Source organism: Anolis sagrei, chromosome 2, assembly GCF_037176765.1.
Source record: "Anolis sagrei isolate rAnoSag1 chromosome 2, rAnoSag1.mat, whole genome shotgun sequence".
NCBI classification, from domain to species: Eukaryota; Metazoa; Chordata; class Lepidosauria; order Squamata; family Dactyloidae; genus Anolis; species Anolis sagrei.
In genome coordinates this window covers 223103987-223128623 of record NC_090022.1, presented here as the reverse complement: position 1 = coordinate 223128623, position 24637 = coordinate 223103987, and the positions used below count along the sequence as shown (strand labels likewise).

General features: G+C 37.6%; 1 protein-coding gene across 2 annotated transcripts; it reads right to left on the bottom strand.

Annotated features, from left to right (window-relative positions):
- Positions 1–659: 659 nt before the first annotated feature.
- On the bottom strand, positions 660–24510 carry C2H9orf85 (chromosome 2 C9orf85 homolog). 2 transcript variants are annotated; one of them, XM_060762209.2, is made up of 4 exons: positions 24344–24493; positions 5271–5377; positions 2652–2765; positions 660–1079 (listed from the first exon to the last, which is right to left on the bottom strand). In XM_060762209.2, the coding sequence occupies exons 1-4, from the start codon at positions 24443–24445 to the stop codon at positions 893–895; spliced, it is 510 nt and encodes a 169-aa protein (XP_060618192.1). In that variant the 5' UTR covers positions 24446–24493; the 3' UTR covers positions 660–892. The 2 variants fall into 2 exon arrangements, with proteins under 2 accessions (XP_060618192.1, XP_067320529.1); XM_067464428.1 differs by lacking the exon at positions 660–1079 and adding an exon at positions 1790–2291 and having other exon boundaries at positions 24344–24510.
- Positions 24511–24637: the final 127 nt, after the last annotated feature.

The following is a 24637-nucleotide window of genomic DNA, read 5'->3' as shown; positions in this document are numbered from 1 at the left end:
TGAGGCTAGTACCCCATTTGATACTAGCTCTTGACAAAAAATGCTGCTCCTATGTCAAAGCAAACCCTGGACCAAGTGAAAGCTTTTAACTTAAATACTCTTAAGTTGATAATCTTAAGTAGAGGTTCCATTGTATATGCCCGAATGCAGTTCTTTAGATAAACAAGACTCAACCATGTAAAGCTTTTGAAGCACAAGTGTGTGACTCCAGCCCCAGATTATTTCTCCTTTGTCCCATGAGAGTTGTTTCCAGATGTTGTCTCCAGCCCAGCAAAGACTGCTCCTACTATTATGAGAACAAACACTACAGTTTCTCATAAGGGTGTGGTCTCAATTGATCTTTTAAAGAAAAAGGTGCAGAAAAATCTGAAGCAAACCTACTTAATTAAGCCAAGTTTAAATGGCACATCACACACACAGAAACAGAAAGGTATGATTTGGTACTGAGGCACAAATGTGGGGGTTTTGGGAGATGTTAAAGGGCAATCTTGGGGGTATCTTTCCTACTCCAGGACAAGGGGAATCTTTAGGCAAATACAACAGGAATTTTGTGAAGTTCTTATGATAAATCTTGAACTTTAAAAAATGATAAAAAGAAGGCTCCTAGAATCAGAAGAAGAGGAAAGAATGACACCTATCAAAATAAATATATAGGTATGTAATTTAAAATACATCTATTAAACTGCAGGATCTTTTTGTAGGATCAGTTCAGAATGGTAAGAAAACACAGTTAAAAAGAGGCTACAGACTCTTCCAAACACTGTCAAACTTACACTGCCAGAGTATTTGATGAAAAGCAGTGATTCCATTATGTATAAAGTCTTCTGGTTAGTAACATAATATAGTATTAATATAGTCTTTTCTTTAGCAAAATCATTATATCCTCTTCTTTTCAGTTTAGGCTTTCAATCTGCTTCACTAGTAAATCTAGAGCTTCATCTTTGTCTTCAGTGTCACTTAGGTCTAATTCAGAGCCTTCCTCCAATTCTCCCCTTCTGTTATTTCTCCTTGGATCAACTTTGGAAGAGTGATTCTCGGTCCTTACATCCAATTTGGAAGGCTGATTCTCACTTTGAATCCTAAGACAAAACATACACAAGATATTGTTCCTAAATTTTCAAAATGGGATGTGTTTGGAAAGAAAATATCTTTTATACAACTATGCATAAATTTAGAACAATGACAAGAATGAAACCTTAAGAGAATAGTACCAATCAGTCAGAATGTGACTAGTCCAGAAACAGCTACTGTATATACAGAGTATATGCCAACCTGAATATAAGCCGAGGCACCTAATTTTACCACAAAAAACTGGGAAAACATATTGACTTGAGTATAAGCCGAGGGTGGGAAATGCAGCAGCTATGGGTAAATTTCAAAATAAAAACAGATACCAATAAAATTACATTGATTGAGGCATCAGAAGATTTAATGTTTTTTAATATTTACATAGAAGTGTAATTCAGGAAAAGACTGTCCAACTCTGATTTAACCATTATTCTAACCTTCTTCAATGTAAATGTGCTTAAGTATCCTTCCATTAATAATAAAGAGAGTAAAATAATGGAAATGTAATTACAGTAATAATAGAGTAAAATAATAAATGTAATAATAATAATAATAATTAGAGTGAAATAACAAGTGCAATAACAATGATCAAGTAAAATAATAAATGTAATAAAAAGAATAATAATAATGGAGTAAAATAATTTAAATGTAATAAAATAAATAGAGTAAAATAATAAATGTAATAATAATAATAGAGTAAAATAATAAATGTAATAATAATAATAGAGTAAAATAATAAATAATCTTGACTTGAGCATAAGCCAAGAAGGGCTTTTTCAGCCTAAAAAAATGGCTGAAAAACTCGACTTATATTTGCGTGTGTGTGTATATATATGGCAATTTATACATGTTGCTGATCAAGTAGCAATTACTTGTACACTAGTGGAAGGAACAATTATTCGCAATAACAAACCATGTTATCAGTTCTGCTTAACATATTAGCTAACAACTATCACTTCACAAATCCAAATCCTCTTATAACATGTTACCCAATCATACTTAGAGTTCAACCTTTCAAAGTCAGTAAAGGTTTTGGTCACAAGCTGTTGACTGAAAGAAAACCACACATTTAATGTGCCTTTACACGCTATTTCTCTCAACAGCTGCAAAAATACTGGTGCCATTAATGCTTTCCTCAACATCATTGAAAATGCTATACTTTGTATTAGCCCTGGTTTGGTGCCAGTAGCAATATTTTCTTTCTTTTTTACTTCTTCAGTCACCTTGGAGAGAAAGGAAAAAACATTTTTAAATGCTGTGAAACAAGAATGAATAATCTTAAGGGAGCAGAGGGCAAAATAACAAAAATATATTATAATTAGAACAGATGGGGATAAGTGTGGCTTTGGGTTGTGACCTCCATTTCTCTTTGACTCAGATATTCCTCCTGTTATTATTTTTCAGAGGTGCAGCAGACAGTAAAATAAAAGATTCTGCACCTTCCAGAGGATTTGAGGTGGTGAGGGGAGGTGGGGGTTGACAACAACACATTTATGATTAGTCACCAAGCCCAGGCTACATTAGATGATTCTCCAAGAAATGCAGAAATAAAATGATACCCAAACAGTAGCTGGCACACTTACGGAATCACAATGTCTTCTCTTTTTCCACATTTGGCACACAGCTCAAGTTCACAAGCACATGGCTTGCAGATAATGTGGTATGAATCCTTTACAGTCTTCTGCAAACATTTTACACTATTAAAAGAAAAAGTAAGTAAAACCGTAAGCATAACCCCTTTTGCATTTTAACCCACAACCAGGACAGTTTCAGAATACAGAAGTACAGAATTCAGAACTTGGCAGAGCTTCTGGAAACTGCAATCTAAAAAAGGAACCTTCTCAAGCTTTGACAAAATTTGCGTATGAAAGACAGACTGACCTTAAAGTGATCAGGGACATACCGTATTTAAAAAAGGAAATAAGCATTTAGAAACACCAATATATAAACCACACCAGTAACAGTAAGAATTACCTTACAGGGCCCAGATACTGACAAGGCCTCTATATAACAAAAGAACAAAATGGGGAGCATGCAATAAAAATGAAGAGGAAAAAGGAAACACGTTTTGAAATCCTGAGAAAATGGTTGAAAAAAATGTCTTTTACTAGCTAATGCATTTATTATAATAATACTTAAGTAGCAGGAGGCTACTTAAAATTGAAATTGCAGCAACTACTGAGCTAGGAATTCCAAAGCCATTTCTTGGCAAAATGGAGATCCCTGTTCAGACATTTCAGCAGGTTTTTATTTTTTAAGCGAATAGATTTTTTTTCAGCATCTTGTGATGTGTCTCCTCTCTCTCTTCCCCTCCACACTCTCCTCCTCTTGGAGGGTATGCACTTTTGTGTTTAATCTTTAGAAGAGCTTCCTATCTCTAGTTCTTGAAGATGTGTTTGTGTCAACTCATATTTTAGTGTTCTGGCTTCATCCCCGCAATTGCCACTCCATTTTCTTTTCAAGAGGAAGCTAGCAATCACTTTGGTCATTAGATTTGTATTTTACCTTTCCTCCACTTAGACCACTTAATTGTTTCCTCTCTTAATTTACTATTTACTCGAATCTAATGCTCACCTTGTTTTGGATAAATTAGCTTCCCAAAATTGGTGTGCACATTAGATTCCAGTAATATCATAATTTTAGTTCTGAGCCAAAGCAAAAGGGGAAGCTACTTCAGGAGCTGTACATGGAGCTCCTCTTTGAGGGATGCTATCTAATTGAATTGCTATGGCTCGGTGCTATACAATGCTGGGATTTGTAGTTTGGTGAGGCATCATCATTCTTTGGCAGCCCCCATGGTACCAAAAAACAGCCCCCATGACCCCATAGAATTGAACCAGGGCAGTTAAAGTGGATTTATTCTACAAGCATTGCTGAAAGCTTTGGTGTTCTAACACTTTTGTTAAGCTATAATTTGTTTTATATGTTTGATTTTTTTTGTTATTATGTGCATATTGGTTGTCATACCCAGTCATTGAATGTTTGCCTTTTTGTGATTGCAATCCGCCCTGAGTCCCTTCGGGGAGATAAGGTGGAATACAAATAAAGTATATCATCATAATCATTATCTGAGAGAGAAATTAAGATAACCCAAAATCAAGCAGAGGAATCTGCCATTCATTAGAAGACATTAAGGCCCCTTCCACACAGCTGACTAAAATTCCACATTATCTGCTTTGAATTGGAATATATGGCAGTGTGGACTCAGATAACCCAGTTCAAAGCAGATATTGTGGGATTTTTTGCTTTGATATTCTGGGTTATATGGCTGTGGAAGGGCCCAGTGTCTGTTTTTTGTTAAGTTGTGAAGAGACTACTAATAGAGATTCACATAATTTTAATGTGCACCTGCACTTTAAAGGACTCTGCCCTTACGGAAATTCAGGTGTTACTCAGGCTGGGTTACTGGTTTACTGAAATTAGGGATGAACTTCTGCATACAGTAAGATTGTGGTCTGTGTCACAGAGCTAGTTTCAAACACACCCTTTCCCCTCACAATGGAGACTTTGAGTAACCCCGATACATCATTTTTTAAACAGAGTTAAGCCCAAAGGCTGTTTACAAGATAAGTACAAGGCGTTCCTCTGCATGAATCACCTAGTGACGCAGTCAAAGTATATTATCCCTTCTGAGAATCAGACTATACATTTAGAGACAAATGCATGTAAAGCAGCCCTGACTTTGTTCTCCTCCAAACTGGTTTCTCCCCAGAGGTCTATGTCTCCCCCGCCTCTGGTCAAGAGTGCCACTTCCTAGGAAAGCTTCTCATTTAAAAAACACATACTAGAATTTGTTACGTGCATTTCCATGAAACTTACTGTTTGTCCCTGAGTGCATGAGAGAAGTGCCAATATTTATTCTCCCAATGCAGGATTTAGACAGTTTAAAGTGCACTTCACAGCCTATTTACCTAAGTTAACATTAAGGAAATGTTTCTTTGCTCTGATTTAATGTCAGTCTTTATTTCAGAACTTTATTACTTCAGGCTTTACTATTTGCAAATCAATACCTCAATCACAAGACGATGAATCCACTTTAGCATTGTGGTCATTTGTAGTACTTTTGCCATGTCAAAAAACAAAGGGAAAAACCAACTAATTTTGCCCAGCTATCATCTCCCTGGCCAACTCACAGAACTCATCTGTTGGAGTAAGCCGAGCAGGTGGAACTTTAACAGTAATCCATAAAACAATTCACTCACCATTTTTTAGACTGTGTTAGTGTTTTGTATTTGTTGAATTTCACACGCCATTCCAGCACCTCCTTACAATGCTGACATAGACCTTCGTGGACCTTTGCATTAATTTTCTAAAAGAAATGTTAGAATTTGATTTTACCAAGATGTCAGACAAATTCTCACAATCAGCAGTGACTTCTCTTTAAGGAACTTTTTTTTAGATTTAATATTGCTCTCAACTGATACAACCAGAAACTAAAATTCATTTTGGCCCACCTCAGAGCTTTCTATATGCCTATCAGTATACTGCTCTAAAGACACAGAATGAAATATAGAACCCCTGACTTTTACAAGTGCTTTGCAATGAAAATTGGGGTGGAGTGGGAAATAGAGAAACAAGATAAGAAACATGATGAATCATACAGACACATGGCCTTAATTTTATTTCTGGATTGTATTTGAAGAAAAAATAATGCCACTAGCAGCTGATGATTTGTGGACTGGCATGGATCCATGGACTGCCACTTTGTATAGGGATTTGATCCAGTGGATTTTTCATTTTAAAAACCTTGTATAGAAAAAATAATGTCCTTATTATCTTTTTTAATGAGAAATCCACTGGGTCAAAACCTTGTGCAAAGTGGTGGTCCATAGATCAGTGCCAGTCCACAAACCATAAGCTGCTAGTCCCTAGACAATTTCCAAGGGAGCCAAAGGAAACAAAACAACAAAAAACTGGAGTCAATTCCACAAATATGTTGGCACAATAGAAAATGATTATTAAACAGGTAGCTTAAGAATACTGCCTTAGAGCAAGTGTGGGTGAAGTGTGTCGCAAAGACTACAATGCTCCACTTCCCAGCAAAAGAAGTGCAAGTAGTCTAAAAAATGACAACTTCTGGGGAACATTAATTAATTTATCAAGGAAATATCCTATGCGTTGTTTTGGGAAGGGGGCCAGAACTTACCCTGCCTTACAAAAAATAAGCTATACAAACAGTAAGATATATATGCTTAGTCAACAGTAGGTCGACTGTTCAATTATTTTCCTTAAATAGGTATGCACTGAATTGCAACTGGGTGCTGTAACTCTCATTTAAAGATATGCAACTGTAAAGAGTTAAAATTGTATAAATTTGCTTTTGCTGGTATGTTTGGTCACCAGATGAGCCTAAAAAGAAAAGATGCGATGTGGCAAAAAAGAGGTCAAATCATGTCAGACCCAGACGTCTTTTAGCCTAATGCTGGCACAAAGTTAGGCCAGAAGGCTGCAAGTAATTCCCAACACCTGTAAGCTGGAAGGTGATTGGACCAGCACAGCTTCAGCTGGCTCATCCTATCCCTTGGTCACCTTCGCAAGACAGGATTGAAATGCTGGCTGACCACAGTATGTCTATGGATTCCACATGCATGGCTTGGGCAGGCCTAGTAAGATTTCTGAATTTTTATTTAAACAGTACACATGAACACACCCAACACATAGTATTGCATGCTACTTTTGACAATTATTTTTGTTTCAAATTGTTTGCTCTAGCATGGAGGGCTACTATGCAAATGGACAAGCTCAAAACTATATTATGAATGCAAAGCAAGTAAGGTCTTTGTCTTTCCAACTGAGTTGATTCAGCTTCCTCGCTCCCCTTTACAAACAGTGTGACTCAGATACTGTCCTTAACATTCCTCCCAGGTAGGTGTGTTGAGAGCTATGGGTGTGCAATGATTGAACTTATGGCTATAATTCTTTACATGACCAGGGGCTCAATGTCATGTAAAGTCACATCCATTGACTGTTGGGCCTCTTCCCCTTTGAGGAAAAGGGAAGAAGCCAGAATGAAGGGGAACAGGTTTCAGCCTTCTCCGTTAAAAAATCATAGTAAATTTTATAGGGATATTTACTCTGGAACTAAATGGAACATATTAATATGACAGCACCAATATGCTAGGTCACATTGCTTTTCCTTAAAGAAAATATATATTAACATGATGCCTTTGAGGATGGCTGTAAGGAGTGACTTGGCTATCCCATGAAGAAACAAATTCCAGTGGAAACTACTCATCCTGCTTTCTCAATTCTGTTTTCAGGAAGAACCCTAGTATTCCTTGCTGGATAGTTAAGATTATTCAAGCTTCCAATTATACACCTGCAAGAACATTCTCTTTCTTAACCCCTACATCTATCATTGAAGATTTATCTCTCGGTTCTCTTTCTAGTCCGAAACACAAAACCAGAAAGAAGCTGTATTTACAGAGATAGATAGAAGTTTGAGTGTACAAGCTCTATCTAGGAACTGACTTGTTGGCTCAGATCAAAGCTGCACCAACTTTTAACTCACATCACAGTTCAGAACTATGGTGGAACTTTACTATGCTTCTGAGAGTGCCATTAACAACAATCAGAACATTAACCTTCACTTCACTTTATTTCTTAATTAGTCGCTCTCCACCAAGGTGCTCCGAGCGACTTACAATCTAAAATAGCATTTACACAATATATAAACATTCAACATAAAAACATTCAACAGTGACTATTTGGCAAATTAGATCTGATTACTTAAATGCACAACCAAACAGCCAAGTCTTGAGTGCCTTTACAAAAGGTCACAACTTCGACATTGCTCTAATGTATGGAGGCAATGAGTTCCACAGAACCTGTATCTATGATCTCCGTGCTTGGGAAAAGCTGCACAAATTTGTAGACATGACAACCTCTAGAAGGGCATGAATATTGTTAAATTTAGGAGAAATAGTGCCTAGTGATTTGTCCAATAGGAGGCTTTTTGTAAGAGTAAGGTTTTGTGAGCATTTTGGCATTTTGCTATGTTGTGTAATCGCTACAGGTAAATACACTGACTGTTTAAGCAACTAAAAGCTTCAGAGGGCACTTAACAACAATTGTTCTTTGTTGAATCCTTCAGGCAGAATGGATAGTCAGGTCCCTTGTCTCAAAGTTGAGAAACTGCACTCATTCTTATCATTTTGCATTCAGAGTAACAATGAAATTGCTTCAAGCATTAAAACTCTCCTCTTTTAAGAAAAGGCATCTTACTCTTTGTTTCCCCAAGAAGGAAATCTGGAACATCACTAGAGCTTTGTTCTAAAGAGCCAAATAAGAGGAGGCTACAGAAGTGTCAAAAGCAGTTCTTCGCCAGCTACAATATCTGGAGCTCCCAATACTGTATGTTCCCAGAAGACTGGGTTGTGGCGCAGCTGGTGGGAGTCAGCTGCATTAAAATCACTACTGACCTAAAGGTCATGAGTTCAAAGCCAGTCTAGATTGGAGTAAGCTCCTGACCATTTGTCTAGCTTGCTGTCGACCTTTGCAGCCCAAAAGAAAGTTGCATCTGTCAAGTAGGAAATGTAGGTGCCACTTATGCGAGGAGGCTAATTTAACTAATTTACATCATTAAAAAAAATCTCCAGTAGCGTGCAAAAGAATGAGGAAGCACTCCATCGGTGTACCAATTGGATGGTGAAGCGACAGCTCCCCCAGTGGCTGGAATTCAAACATACCCTCATGAAGCTGGAAAGTTAAATAGCCTCTTTGTGTCTGTGTATGTGTCTGTGTGTGTGTGTTGTGTGTCTATGGCACTGAATATCTGCCATGTATATGTGCATTATAATCTACCCTAAGTCCTCTGCGGGGTGAGAAGGGAGGATTATAAATATTGTAAATAAAGAAATAAATTCATTTTAGCAGAAAAGTGGTTCTGTGTTCTCCCTGTAGTAGACACAGTCAGGGTCCTGGGTGAACATCTGAATCTCCAAAACAACAAAGTTCACCTTGCCTCTAATTGGAACTTTTCTAAATTTCACTATCATAACTATTTGCCTTGTATTTTGCCTCATTCGAGGCTTTTGCACAACCTTATGTGGTATATCTATGGTACTTGCCAGCTAACACACCACAGTCTTTTGTGCCTTGCTTTATATAACAGCAAAGGGATGAAAAAAGTGAAGGCAGGAAATATCTCCTCGTTTGGCTTGGAGACATGAACATGGATATGTAAAATAGCACTTTTCATCTGAGATTAGTATCTCAGTCTTTATCATTGGCTATATTAAAGTGAAGATACATCTTGTCCCAATTTATGCAAGACTCAGCTCTCACACATGACTGAAAACATGTAAGTGTTATTTAGATAGGCCTTCTAATATGTGCAAGTATATAACTATTTTTCAAAAGGATCTAAATAATTAAAATTTTAGTGGATATTGTGGAAATACATGTGGAGCTGTAGCTCTCGAAACAGAGAGAAAATTCAGTGCTGAATATTAAGATTGGCTTTGCTCACCTACAGCACTGAAAAATTTGATGCAAATGTTTACATGAAACAGCTATTTCAGAATATAAACATGTTTACATTTTATTATCTGGTGTCTAAGGTTCCTTATACAGTTGGTTCTCCTCATCCACAGATTGAACTAGCTAGTTTGATTAAAAAAAATCCTAAAAGCAAACCTTGATTTTGCCAATTTTAATAAGGGACACCATGTAATTACACCACTCTATATAATGGGACTTTAGCATATATTGCAACGACCTGTATGTGGGCCTTCCGATGTCTATGACCCGAAAGCTTCGTATTATTTAGAATGCGGCAGCCAGGTTACTCACAAGAACGCCCATGAAATGCCATATAACACCAGTGCTGCAACATTTACATTGGCTTCCAACTGAGTACCGTGGCCTGTATAAGATGCTAGTTCTGACCTTTAAAACTCTTTACAGCCAGGGTCCATCGTACCTTAGGGACCGCCTCTCCTTCTCCCATCATCGGAGGTCGCAACGACCAGCCCAACGTGACTTACTCAACATACCGGGTCCTAGAGAAGTGCACTTGGAAAGGACCAGACGCAGGGTTTTTTCTATTTCTGCCCCTGCCTTGTAGAATTCCTTGCCGCCCTACATGAGAGCCATGCGTGACTTAGGGCCTTTTACTCTCGCACTTAAGGCCTGGCTTTTTACTAGAGCATTCGATCTCTGTTAATTTTTAATTTTTGTATGTATGTATTTTATCTTTTATAATTTAGCTGTAAATCACCTAGAGCGTTCTCGGATGGAGGGCGATTAATAAGTTATTAAATGATGATGATGATGATGATGATGATGATGATGATGATGAATTGTGATATCCACAAGGAGTCCTGGAACGAAATCCCAGTGGATATCCAACGCCTACTGTATTTATTCTGTGAAAAATCTTTGTGGAGACAGTGTTAAAATTTGAGAAAGCCAAGATGACTTAGAATTCAAGGTCAAATGCCATCATGAAAAACAGTACATTAAACATAAAAGAATGCTTTGCATACGATGAAGATATACCATTAAAACTACAAATGATCTGCATCACAAAAATGCAGCCCAATGAAAAATAATTTGCAAGGCATAAAAATAGTACCAGTACTGAAACAATGTGGAAGAATTTCTTTTAGAAAATCTATTTTAGTTATTTACTTTTTTGCTTATAGCGAGACAGAGAGAGAAATGGATGACCTCAGTTGAACTGCTACAAGTACAAGGCTTTGAGAACAGAGCAAGATTAACTGCAAGCTAATTTATTGCAAAGGCTACTGTGGCAATCATAACAAGAAGATTTTAGATTGGAAATGGTAAAGATATGTTGGCTTTAAAGACATTCAATCTAAGTTCCCCAAATATATTAGCTAGAACGATAAGTTTCTTAAGAAGTGCTCAACCAATTTTAGTTGAACAATCCAAGGAGAGATGACATATGATAAAAACTACCTAATTCCTTTCTAATTAAAACCAGCAACTGTTTGTTACACATTTTTGCCTGCATTACAGCCAGATTCACATAACTAAATACAATTATCTGGAAGAATCTAGTAAGCCAATATTCTGAAAATCATCACTCCTTTGAGAATTCTACAGTATTCGGATTCACTTTGTTCCTTACACAGGCAAATCAATATCCTGTCTGTTATTGATTCAGAAAATTAGAGGCTGGCTATGAAAGATTTCTGTGGAAAGATAGGTTACCAGCCATAACAACAACAAAAAAATTGCAGTGCTTAATGGACACTGACCAAATTCATTCCAAAGAAACATGAGGAGAAACATAATGTCAGCATTTCTGTTACAGTTCTGTTGTCACAGCTGATGAGAAATTTCTAAAAGGGCTCTGCTGCTTCAAAGCAATCCAGTAGTCATGTTACAGCCTTAAATCCATACCAGACAATAGTATCAGAAATATTTCTTCACCTGATCTACTTAGTGACATTTTCTTTGTTTAATCTTTCAGGATCCATTATCTAAGAAGAATTAAAGGAGTAACATGACTACTGGAAAGCAACCGTATCCTGGACGAAGGACTGCACACACCTGTTCTGTACTAGAGGTTTCAACCAAAGTGTTGGTGGTGTTAAGAGTTTGGGGAGAATAGCACGGATGGGGAGAAGCAAATTTCCTGTTTCCACAAACAGTTTGGAATTATATAGGCGTGAACCAATTCGTTTGTGGCTGTTCTCTTTGTCTTTGGGCTCTTTACAGCTACATCCAGGCAGGAATTACAGTTTCAGCTAGACTCCTAGAAGACGTTATTTTTCTAGTCTTTCCACCACCATTCTAATATATCATTACTCATTTATTGCTAAGTGTCACACATATTTGAATATAAATGCCAGTGGCATTGAAAATATAAGTGCCAACAGTATTGAAAAAGCCTTTTCACATTTTTAAGGGGATAAACAATTTAACAGAAATACACAGTGGTAATATTCCAATTTCAATGTTCAAGCTGGCAAGTAAATTTAGCAGTGAAAATCCTAGCTGTTACATATGCAGTGCACTTCTGGCTTGTTTTGAATTATGTGAAGTATTTCAGGTAGTTAGGACTGTCTTTTCATAAGCATACGGCACAATCTTTCTGCTACCTGTCTCATAAGGCACCCTCAGTTGAAATATTCAGAAGGACAGTGACCTGAGATGGCTCGTCTTGTTTAAATGCTAATTTTAGACAGTTAGGTAAGACTATGCAATTTGTGTAGCAGCAGCTTCACGACACTGCACCAAATGTTGGAATATCCTCAAGTTGATCATGTGAAATAGGTGATTAATTCCCATTTAAGGAGGAAAATGTGATTTACACCATAATAAACTTCTAATTTCATAGCAGAATGAGAATGTATAGTATGGTTCAGGTACAAAAAGACTGACTTAATATAATTTTCCACTTTAATGAGATAAAAATGACAGAATTATGATCTTCTGTGATATGAAAAAGAATTTTATCCATTATCCTCTAGAATCAGTTGACATTCATTTTCATAATAAGAAATATATTGTTTAACCACACTATAGTTCAAGAAAAACAAACCAGATAACCCATATGCAATGGGAGTTGTACATTGACGCACAATTTCATGATCATGGTGGCACAGTACACAAGACTAAAGAATTTCATATAATGCTCGGGTGGGCCACGTGAGCATAAACCTTTGTTTGCAATCAAAATGAATGGAGAGCACAGTGGCAAGTCTGTATTTTTAAAACTATCTTCCTTGTGCTATCCTTGATTTATATGTTGTTTGTTTTGATAATACAAACTGTGTACATGTAGGTTTTTGAGTACTCTGCCATGCAAGGCACATCAATATGGAGAAGATCAAATACTGTACAAAGAAAATAAAGAGCTGCAGGAATTTATCAAAATGTTTTATTGATTGGCCTGTCATTGATACAAGAACATTTTGAACGTGATTCCGAAGCAAGAATTTTCCAGACAGCTAAGCCACAAGGGAAATCATTATCCAAGCCAACCCTGACCTCCTCAATATTGATGACAGAGCTGCTTGTTTTATCTCAAGACTTTGGCAGAGTAAAGCTGTCAGGATTCCTATAGGCTACTTTTAAAACACATTCCTTCAAGAGAGTGGAGAGTGATTTAGATGGTAGGGAAGTTTATATTTGGTTCCACTGAGGGCCTCAGGTGAATATATTTAGGCTAGCTTCCCAAGCCAGCATTAACTCAGTCATCCTAACACAGGCTTCTTCTAATAATCAAACATGCAATTTAGAGGCTGGATCTTTAAACATTATTTTGAATGCAACACAAAATAAACCAAACTTAGTCATTTTGAACAATAGCATTTGTGTGACATTTCTAATCTAAAAGATTTTGATCCAAAGCATCCTCACTTTGCTCCAGAATTTACAACCCATTAACACCTTCCTTTTCTCTCCATCCAACATATTTGATTTGTCAATAGAAAATTGAGCAGTATCAAGAACAAGGCACAGAGGTGAAGACTCTGGGGTTAGTCTTTTAACTCATGGATACCAGGCCCACATAGATTCTGGTAGAATTACAATAGAGTCTCGCTTATCCAACATAAACGGGCCGGCAGAACGTTGGATAAGTGAAACTGTTGGATAATAAGGAAGGATTAAGGAAAAGCCTATTAAATGTCAAATTACATTATGATTTTACAAATTAAGCAACAAAACATGTTTTGCAACAAATCGACAGTAAAAGGAGTTCAATACACTGTAGCGTTATGTAGTAATTGCTTTATTTACGAATTTAGCACCAAAACATCGTAATGTATTGAAACAGCTGTGGATCCGGGCAGGAGGCAAACTGTGTTGGATAATACAGAACATTGGATGAGTGAAGGTTGGATAAGCGAGACTCTACTGTAGATGTAACTGGTGCTCCATGTCTGGCTATGCTAAATCCTTGCTTCAGATTAAGGAGTCACTGGGCACTACCTACTTGGTGGAGCACATTTGGAGTGGGCTGCTGCAGATAGAAAGCATGAGCCAGTAATCTGATTTCCAGTCTGCGGAGTTATGCAAACTGTTGTTTCAAAGTGGACCTCAGAGCTTTAGTCATAAAGTGGGAAGCAGCTTTAAACTAAACTTATTTGCATGGGAACAAAGCAATGGAGAAAGGAATGAAGGAATAATAATGGCAGAAAGCTAAATTTGATATTCCTGTGACCAACCCTATGCCTTGTTCTTTTCCTACTCTTTTATAGCTATTGGCTTTCCCCGCAATAGTGAAAGAGGCTCACCGTTAAGACATCAGCCTGTTTATCTTTGCTTGCACTGGCCAGAAGTCCAAATATGGTGCCATTCTGCCTGTGACTACTTCTGTTCTACATGCATAGCTCTGAAGCAGGCACATGCTTTTCCAATGGCTATTTGAAAATCATTCATGACCCACAGCCTGTGAAAATCCAAGGTTCATTAGTTTAATGGCAACAAAGAATGAAATAGTGTAATCACGAAACAGAAGCATGACATCAATTTCCTGTTTAACATACACTTCCTACTGCAGTCTTGCTTCTCCAGAAACCAATAATAACATTCATACATTGTTGATGTATGCCTTCAGATCATTTTGGATATAGGGCAACCCCATTACAGCATGTTTTTGCATGTTCAGAGTAGGTTTTATCTTTACCTTCTTCTAATTCTAAAGAGTTTGACATGCCCAAGGTCACCCAGTAGGTTTCCATGCACAAGAAGAGGTTTAAACTCTGGCTCATCCATGTGTTGGTTTGCATTATTACATATGCATATTTAATTCTCATCTTTTGAAAAATGTGGTTTTTTCTCTATTTACTCTTCCAAAGTTACTATTTAAGTCTTTTTGTTCCAAATAAATTACAGAACTTCAATCTGAATTTTTAAGAAGGATGTTGATGAAAGCATGCAAATTTATAGCAGATAATGCTACCATCCTGCAGAAAGATGAATAGTCTTGCTTGTTAGAAATAAGGATAACCTTTTACTGAGAGCTTTTACAACTAAGCAATATCACAAGTTTTGCTTTCTCCCTAAGGCTGTCTACAGTCAGAAATACCGTTACATTGCAGTACATGAGGAGGACAAAATTATTGTTGGAACCTATTCATTCTTTGCAGATAGGATTTAACACAGAAGCAGTGGAAATATTTCCTGGGGCTTCTCAGTAGGCATTACTCATGGAAATGGATTGCATTTGAAATAGGAAAAAGAGACTTCTAATAAATAAAAGCAGCTAGCAGCTATTGTTCTCCTTCAGCATGGAGTGACAGAAAAGATTAAGGTGACATATTCATGGTAATTTTATTTTGGCTTTTGTCAAATAGTCCCAGTGCAGATTTTGGTAAATACATTATGTACAAAAAAAACAAAACTCTAGTACATATAAAGCAGTAGGTAAAGAGCAATACAAAAAAACAAAACAATCTGTAAATTAAAATAAAACCCAAAATAAAATAGCAGGTAAAGCAATTTATCAGAGGGCCACGTTTAATTTTGAAGCCATGAAATGAAGACAATGTCTGGCATCCTGTTAGCTGTGTTTGTAGACATTATTTATTCATTCTGTTGTTGTGGAAGTTAAAAGAGGCCCCACACCATTCTCTTCCAATGCTATGATTCTGTGACTACAGTCCCCTACAGCTGTCTCACAGCTGGTGAAGGGTGTGTGTCACCATACCTCTTTCTGTGGATTATGTAATTATTCTGCATCTGGCTACAGGTACACCTTTCTAAGCCCCCCCCCCCCCCCGATACTAGAATGGACATGGGAGGGCATTGGCTCAAGACTGAGTCTGGGTGGTGATAAGCAGAAAGCTGTAATTTCAAAGATGATAGGAAAAGTGATTTCTCAAAGAGCATTAAAACCTGTGAAGAAGTCACAGTCCGTGCCCATCTTTTAAACCTTTTCTGAAAAGAGCCAAACTCCTATGAGATATTAAAAATGATGCATTTAGTCAGAGATAATTTCAAAATATCTAACCCCACAGCTGAGTTACAGCCCAGCTCTACTTCACAAACAAGAAAGAATTACGTCACAAGCCTGCTGTTCCAATCACCCAAGACATGTTATCAATGTATGCCACATCACTTACCTATAAGTGGACAATTTCTCTTGTACTTTTTGTTTGGTGCTGATACAGCAAAACAGAAATGGACAATATTCTTGATCAAATGCATCCAAAATACATTATTCATAGCCTGTGTCTTTGCTGTGCGCGACAGACATGAAAAGTGAAAGTTACTTAAGTCTGGGCTGGGTTCAACTGCAGGATAAACAAGGACTGGGACGGATTAGTAGCTAAGATATGCCCATGTGATGAGACACTTGTTTATCACTGGCTTAATCAGCCATATGGCGAGAGCTTTTTCTTACTGATGCTGGTACGTTGTTTTCTGAGCCACAATTACCAGATTTTTAAAAAACACAAAATGAAATATGATATCTTTTTTAGAAGGATAAGCCACAATTCTTGTTCAATGACCTTTCTACATCAACATATTTGTCAAATGAAGGTACTATGCCAGCACGTGGGTACAGTTTGGCAAATGCCATAATTAAAAATAAATTAAAATGTAAAAGCAGAGGTATGTTTAAAGAGCAAGCACTAAGGCATGCCATACTAGTAACAAATGAATCACTGAATCATAACAGGAAACTGAAATGTAAGTATACTCTCAGTCTAAATTCCCTCATAGGATTGTTGTCAGGATAAACAGTCGCGGATCTATAGTACTTGCTTGAGGAGATATAGAATGTAAGTGTAACACCATAATTATTTTAAAAAGGAAAAAAAATCCCAGCTGTCCACCTTTCACACAGTTTAAAATTCTTGTTAATAATGTGATATTTGTCTAGGTTTGATGGTTAAAAATAAAAACAGTATCTTTGAATAAATTTGTCTTCATATGTATTACAATTTGATATTTATTAAATGCTGAAGCACCTGCTGAGGCAAATAAGGAATATTTCATATGTAGGTTTATGAATATCCTTATACTGTACACATCTATTTGGTTGTACAATCAAGCGGCTCAATTTTTCCTTTGCCACATGCAATGACACTCCACCTTTATTGTTCCCAATGTCTAAACCAAACTTGCTTAGGTGTGTGACTTAGTCAGATTACTATCTTTATTTTCTCCCCTCCACCTGAAGCCATGATTTTACACTATCTAGCAATAGAAAAAATGTTATAATTGTTTGACGCTGTATGCAGTGGTGCACATTGTTTATTAATTGTTCATGTTTATTTGAGTACATAAACTGGTTCCCCAAATACATACTGAGAGTTTGAAGTTAGCAATGGCCTTTAGCACTTCCAGAGCAGTGAATATAATTAGGGAGGGCACTCACAAACAACCACAATTGTCTCCACAACTTCACAATTTGAAGCAGGTAGAGAGGGGGAGATTATTACAAGGAAGTTATAATAATTGAAATGTAGAAACCACTGCTAAATATAGTGTAATTGTGGCACACCTTTAGGGAAAGCAAAGGTCTCGTTATTCCAAAAGAAACTGGTGAATCTTAGCCTCTTCTAAAGTTCAGCCTTTCAGGAAACATTTCCTATTTGTAGCCAGTGTCAACCTATTCTTCGATTGCCTGTTCTCCAAAGTGGGGGAAAAGACTTGAAACATGTTTGGTTTTCCATAAAGATGCTATTTTTTCACTCTGCTGTTTGAGTAATTATTTATGGTATATACTATAGTAATAAAAAGTGGTCCAAAATGACTTCTCTCACCCTCCCTTCCTTTCCTCCAGTTTTATGTACAGTAAAGGAATAACCGTATTTTCATTTCTGCCACCTGTTTATTAAATTTGCAAAATCAATATACGACATAACATTGGAGCGCTTCACTTTATTTTTCTTTGAAAACACCTCTACAAATTCTGTCTTCCGGCGCCTAAATGTTATAATAAGGGAAAATCAACAATTTCATTTCGGTGATCAGTGGCCACTTACTATCCGATTCAAAGCAAGATTTTGAAATGTGGCTGCTTAATATTTCAGACCTATTAATTGTATTTGTCCTCACACTAAATGTAATGATTTTCCTGTTGGAAATAGCAATCTTCTTCAAGCCTCCACTAATTTATTTGTATGTGATTATGTTTGCTTACTTTATTGTATATGCATGTTTTCATATGCAGCTTTCTCATTACCTTATGTTTCTTGAGATTGTAAGAGGGGCTGCAGATCACATGATCAGATCTGGGACTACTCAAAGCTCAGACTTCATTTTAGGACACACAGAGACTGAATAGACTTTGGGACTGTTCAGACCAACATTTGCCTGCTGCTAATTATAAGAAAGATGCCCAGTACCATATGCATACGGAAAATATCTCAAACATATCTGTAACTGGACTAATAAGTTTTGAACCTGTGTATGCTGAACACATGAAGTTGTGAGCAAACCAAATATGTTATTTTTACCAAAGTCTACTTCATTTTGTCTCTTAGATGCATGATACAGAAATGGGTTATCTTACGAGAGAGTAAATATATTTTTGGACACTGAAAACATTTCTGAAGCTCTGTTGTTTTTATGCGCTGGCAAATCTCTGTTTTCCTAACAGATCAGAGACAATAGGTTCAGTTTAATAACTAAAGTCAATTGCCTTGCATATTACATCTGGTTGTACACCACTTGAGAAGATTCTACTCAAACAGGTTTTGGTTCTTCTCTGAAAGGTCATGCTTTTCCAAAATTGCCAACATTTTACCAGAATGCTCCTTCACAATTAGTAATTTACATTCCTCATATTATTATTTTTTTCAAATAAGGGATGGCTTTTTGATATGGGAAAGAGAATCTGTACTGATAGATTGTGTGTGTGTGTTTTTTTTTTAGATTGATCTTCTTTATAAAGTCTTTAGATGTGGTTCATTCTTTCCTAAAGGTGCCTCAATTAAAGATCTGAAAGGATTCAGCATTTGTGATAAATCAAAACTAGAACTTGGTATCTAATGCAAGGGTCAGAAGATAAGAGGGAAGATATAAATACTTACTAATCAGACCACTTCCCTGAAGGCTTCTCCCTCTATTGTTACCACAACCAGCCACTTCAGTAAGCTGCAGCAGAAAGAAAAGGGGTGAAAAGAAGGGCCAAGCTCAGCTGAAAAGTTACTTGCTTTCCTCTCCACAATCCTTCCCGCATATTTGTTTTAGGACTGCAGACAGGGACCATTTGTTTTAGGACCTGCAGACAGGGACCATATTTTTTTGATTGCATGTAAAGAGCACTGGGAGTCTTTCTGGCCAAGGACTGGGATAAAAATGCTTTGAAGACATAAATAATTCATCCAGTCTTCAATCAGTGTTTAGGCTTTCAAGAAATATTTCCCATTTTCAGATGGCAGCAATCCACACTTTGACAAATATGACCCTCTTCACAACAACATTAAGCAACTCTAAATCTCACTGAATCCATAGTGATTCAAGCATGTAGTCAAGAACCTACAGCCATATTTTCCAGAATATTTATTGGGAAGAAATTCCATTTGAATATACAAACAACACCTTCAAACATCTTTTTTTTCCCAATTTAAAAAATGTTTACAAATCTGTGTATCTAAGTTATTTGCATGCATAACAAGCATACACCATTATCTCCAGGATTACATTAAATTAAATCAGGAATTTATTTACATTCAGTCCCTATTGACCAGCAGCTGCCATTTTTTTCTTATTCTTAGAATGTTTTTTATGAAAATCTTAATCCTGATTTTAGGGGGGGGGGGGGGAGAGAGAGAAGGATCAAACCCAATTATCACTAATTCATCTTCCTACTAAATGGAAATAATTTCCTACAGATCTTATCTGCTATCCACAAACTACTAGTTATCTGCCATTGAATCCTTTCAGTGTCATGTGATTTGCTGTATAGTACAAGAGAGAATTTGTCTTAAAGCTACCAATCAGCATGAATTACAAGAGGCAACTACGTAATCATGCTCAAATCCATCTTGCTTAAGGCCAAAACAAGAACTATACTTTCTTCTTTCTCTGCCTGAAAACACTAACTGTCACCAGTCTTCTTGTCCTCCTTAAGTCAAGCACAAGGAAAAAAGAAATAAAGTGAGGACTCTTCCACTCAGTCACATAACACAGAATATCAAGACAGAAAATCCCACAATATCTAATTTGAACTGAGTTATCTGAGTCCACACTGCCATATATACCAGTTCAAAACAGATTTTTTTATCATGTCAGAAGCAACTTGAGAAACTGCAATTCACTTCTGGTGTGAGAGAATTAGCCATCTGCAGAGACATTGCCCAGAGGACGCCCGGACATGTTAACATCCTGTGGGAGGCTTCTCTCATGTTCCTGCATGGGAAGCTGGGGCTGACAGATGGGAGCTCATCCCATCTCAGAGATCTGAACGACCAACCTTCAGGTCAGCAGTTCAACCAGCACCCATTGTGCCACTACGCCTCCTTTTTTCAAAACAAATAAAGTGGGATTTTATTCAGCTGTGTGGAAGGGGCCTGAGAGAAACAAGTGGGCTGAGCAGCTTAACTAAATACCCACATCTGCAGAGAAAGGCTGAGTCTACCCTTTTGCTGACACAGTATGTGTGCCTTTCCAAAGCACTGAACGTACAGATTACATATTAAAGAAATTTCCACTCTTAGCACTGTTAAAGCCCATGGAAGCCCATGCACGTTTACTCAGTAAAAAGTAGCACTTTTTGTGGTCACTGTTATATAGTAGCACAGCCCAAGTATCTAAAGAGTCATGGTGAGGCACAAATTTCTGTATATTTCTACAACCTCTACAATGACTTTTTTCCAGATTTTAAAACCCAAGAGGGAAAGTTAGCGGTGCATTTCTTCAGTTAAACTGCAAGATCACATCAATTTCTTTTCTGATAACATCATCATGGAGAAGGCCTTCCACTGAGCTCTAATGTATGTCCAAGCCTATTGATTTGAACTCAGACTAATAACTTGGCTGCCAGTGAAATCAAAGAAACAAGTTGTAATATACTTTAATGTACTTTAATACTCAATTACTTTCAGAACTAAAGTTGCTGCACCAAAGCAGAGAAAGGTGGTAGTAACATCTTTCATTTCAGCAGTCTCAGTACTTGTGACAGTGGGGAACTGCATATGATTCAAAATTAGTTAATCAGTAGGGGGGAAGCCAGATCAGGAAGAGGTTGGAGGTGAAACCAATGTTCAACTAACTTAGGTACATCTACATTGTAGAATGAATAAAGTTTAATACCACTTCAACATTCATGGTTGAATGCTATGGAATCCTGAGCGTTATACTTGTACAAGATCTTTACCCTTCTCTATCAAAGAGTGCCGGTGCCTTGCCAAACCACAATTCCCATGATGCCTCTGTACTGAGCCAAGATAGTTAAAGTAGAATCAAACTGCATTCATTCTACAATGTGAATGCACTCTAAATCTAACTCAATGGTTGAGATACTACACCACTAAGCATAGCATAAATGTTCCTCAAGCTGAGCTATGCCATGTCTCATCTTGCCATCACCCAACATTCAAATGTCCCTTCTCCTGATAGGAGAAGAGTAATATCACCCACCACTATCCATAGGGGTCTTTTTGAAGATCTGGTGAATGACATAACTTTTCTCCCCTGGCTATGGATCGAAAGCCAAACATGTCTCCAACATTCTCCCCATGAACCCCTGAATGGACATGGAGGAATGACTTTCAAGTGAGGAGTCGTGGGGGACTTTGGTCATTATGAAGGAAGAGAACCAACCATTGTAACAACCAAAAACTGTATGTTACTAACAGGATGCCATGCATTATTTTTACTTTGTAGTGGTGACTGCTCTGAGCTGTAGTTACAGTTTTGCTAAAGAAATAAAATTAGCAAAATGTTTTAACATAGATCATTCTGTAGTTTCGTAAGAGTTGGTTTACTGTATCATTCTTGTTTCAATAACTGGTTCAAATGTAAGTGAATATTTTGCTACAAAACAGCCAGTAAAATATATATGGTTAATATTTTTTTCATAAAACAAAAAAATGCATATTCAATTCATTTATAAAACCGAAAAGGTTTGCCATTCTATGCACCCCACCCAAACAGGAACTTCCAGCTTAAAATTAAACCACTGATGCTTCCTAATATGAGATGATTACAATAATGAATATTTAAATTACATTCCTGTAATCCTACTTTCCATGCATGCTCCGCCCTGCCAAGAAAACTAAAATTATTCTAATTAAGCTACTTGTGATACTTGTGCAAGAATTTGTTTCTGCAGTTACATTATTAATGCAGACTGTGCATTCCTTATCCAGAAAAAAATACTGGTTTGTGGTCCATTAACAGGTTTGCAACAGAAATGAAATCAAGACACCTACTATTCTAATTTCTAAACTGCAAGCTACTCCTAAATATCTTGTTCTGCATATCTGTGAAAAAATGCAATAACATGCTGCTCTCTGCTGCATCTTTGGTAGAAAAATAAAAATAAAGGTATAGAAAACAACTTAATAATTCAAAGACATAGCTATATTAGTCAGTAATATCAGTATACAGACGGATGTTGTAGCACCTTAGAGACTGAAAGAACAAAGTTGGTAGCACAAGCATTAGTAAAATAAGGGTGCATCGACACTGTAGAATGAATATGGGTTGATGTCACTTTAAGTGCCACTATTATTATTAAGTTTATTTAAACCCAGCTTTTTCTCGCCACAAAGCGACTCAATGCTATGGAATCATGGGAGTTGGAGTTTGGTGAAGCACCAACATCTCTTTGGCAGAAGAGGATAAAGATCTTGTAAAACCACAACTCCAATGATTCCATAGATTTGATGCTTTGCAGTTAAAGCTGTATTAACTCCACACCTTACGTCTATTTCCTCAGATGCATGCATTCTATACAGAAATCAAGTTTGGTGTATCATTCATCGGGAGGGGAGGTTTTTTTAATGCCTCTGACAGGTATTGTGCAGTATATTGGTGTAGGGTTCTGGAGACAGGAGTGATTGCTATGTCATGGTTCTTGAAATATTCCTGGAGGTAGCAGCAGCAGACCTCTAGATCTGAGCTTCTTAAACTGTGGGTCCCAACCCCAAACTGGGTCCTGTCTGCCCAACGTTGGGATCCTGAAAAATGTGGCAACAGTACATAAAAGCTTTCTGAATACCATCCATTTACACACATCTATTAGCAACAATGTGCAGGGTTTACTGTGGACTCTGCAGAACATGCTTCAGTTGTAGCTCATAAAAAGGAAAATCAGCTTGTTTAGCAAGCCTTGTAAATGCTGATTAATTACCCATAAATTATTGCTTTTCATATATAATTTATATATTTATACCTGGGGTCATGTAAATATTTCTCGGGTGGAAAGGGGTTGTGATTAGAAAAGCTTAAAAAGCCCTACTCTATCTCACTACAGCAATGTGCCTGGGTTTGGAGGGCAGAAGAATAAGCCCAGGATACAAGAGACTCGTCTGCTTGATTCTGGATGATAGATTTGCAATGAAAATGTTGTTGCCTTGGTTTTTGGTACTCTACTGGTCATCTAGTCTCCCAGCAGTGAGAGTTTATTTTCCTTCTTTTTCATCACCAAAGAGAAATGCATCCCATAGATGGGATTTCTCTGCTTTTTCAGAAATTATGTCCACTGATGACTCCTGCAGAGGGCTCGTTCCTTACTTGTGTTTCCAGAATGGAGATTTCTCTCTTGATTTTTTTCTTTTTTATCGTCCAGAATGTGATCAGATGTTTTGGTAGCACCCTGGAGAAAATATTAACTGTTTGGCACTGTTGTCTGTGAGGCATGTAGGTTCTTCACCCACAGGCTTCACACACCTGAAGAAGTAGATTGAAGTCTATCATTTTTTCAGGATGCAACTATGCCGTGGAATTAATTGCTGGCTGTCACCACTTTAACTGCCTTGACTCAGCGTCGTGGGATCTTTGGAGTGGTAGTCTTACAAGGCCCTCTCTGTCAAAGCATCCTGGTTCTTCACCAAACTACAACTCCCATGATTCCATAGTATTGAGCCATAGCAGTTAAAGTGGTGTCAAACCGCTTTAGTGTAGATGCATTCTTAATTGATCTCCACCAAAGGCCTTTGCAATCTGTAAAATGAGTTGGGTTGCTCTGTGGTCATGTTCCAGAAGCATTCTCTCCTGACGTTTCGCCCACATCTATGGCAGGCATCCTCAGAGGTTGTGAGGTAAGTTGGAAACTAGGCAAGGGAGGTTTATATATCTGTGGAATGTCCACGGTAGGAGTTCTGCACGTTCTGAATCTGCCAGAGAAGCGAACCACCAAGCAGCTGGACCCAGCACCCGCAAGCCCACTTACCTTACGCTGGGCACTCGTGTCGTATTTGTCATTTCGGAAGACCTGCGCGTTTTGGTGCCGCTGAGGCCGCGACCGAGACACATTCCCCCTTTGAGAGCTCATCCCTCACGCCTCTGCTTTCATCCGGAAATGAACCCTCTTTCCCTTCCGTCCCCCAGCAACCACGAATCCCAGAAATCCTATTGGGCCGGCGATAAATATGCGCTCTCCCATTGGTCTTCTCTTTCCACCAGGAAAGCTTGGATTGGTTCTGGCAGCGACGGTCCCGCCTCCCAGGCGAGAGCTTTTCATTGG

What these genes read in the sequence shown, in the direction of transcription:
- C2H9orf85 (XM_060762209.2), bottom strand. Translation starts at nt 24,445, where the DNA reads ATGAGCTCTCAAAGGGGGAATGTGTCTCGGTCGCGGCCTCAGCGGCAC. An exon ending in ACACGAGTGCCCAGCGTAAG is followed by an intron (nt 5,378 to 24,343) that starts GTAAGTGGGCTT and finishes CATTTCTTTTAG; the next exon opens with AAAATTAATGCAAAGGTCCA. An exon ending in CTAACACAGTCTAAAAAATG is followed by an intron (nt 2,766 to 5,270) that starts GTGAGTGAATTG and finishes TTCTTTTAATAG; the next exon opens with TGTAAAATGTTTGCAGAAGA.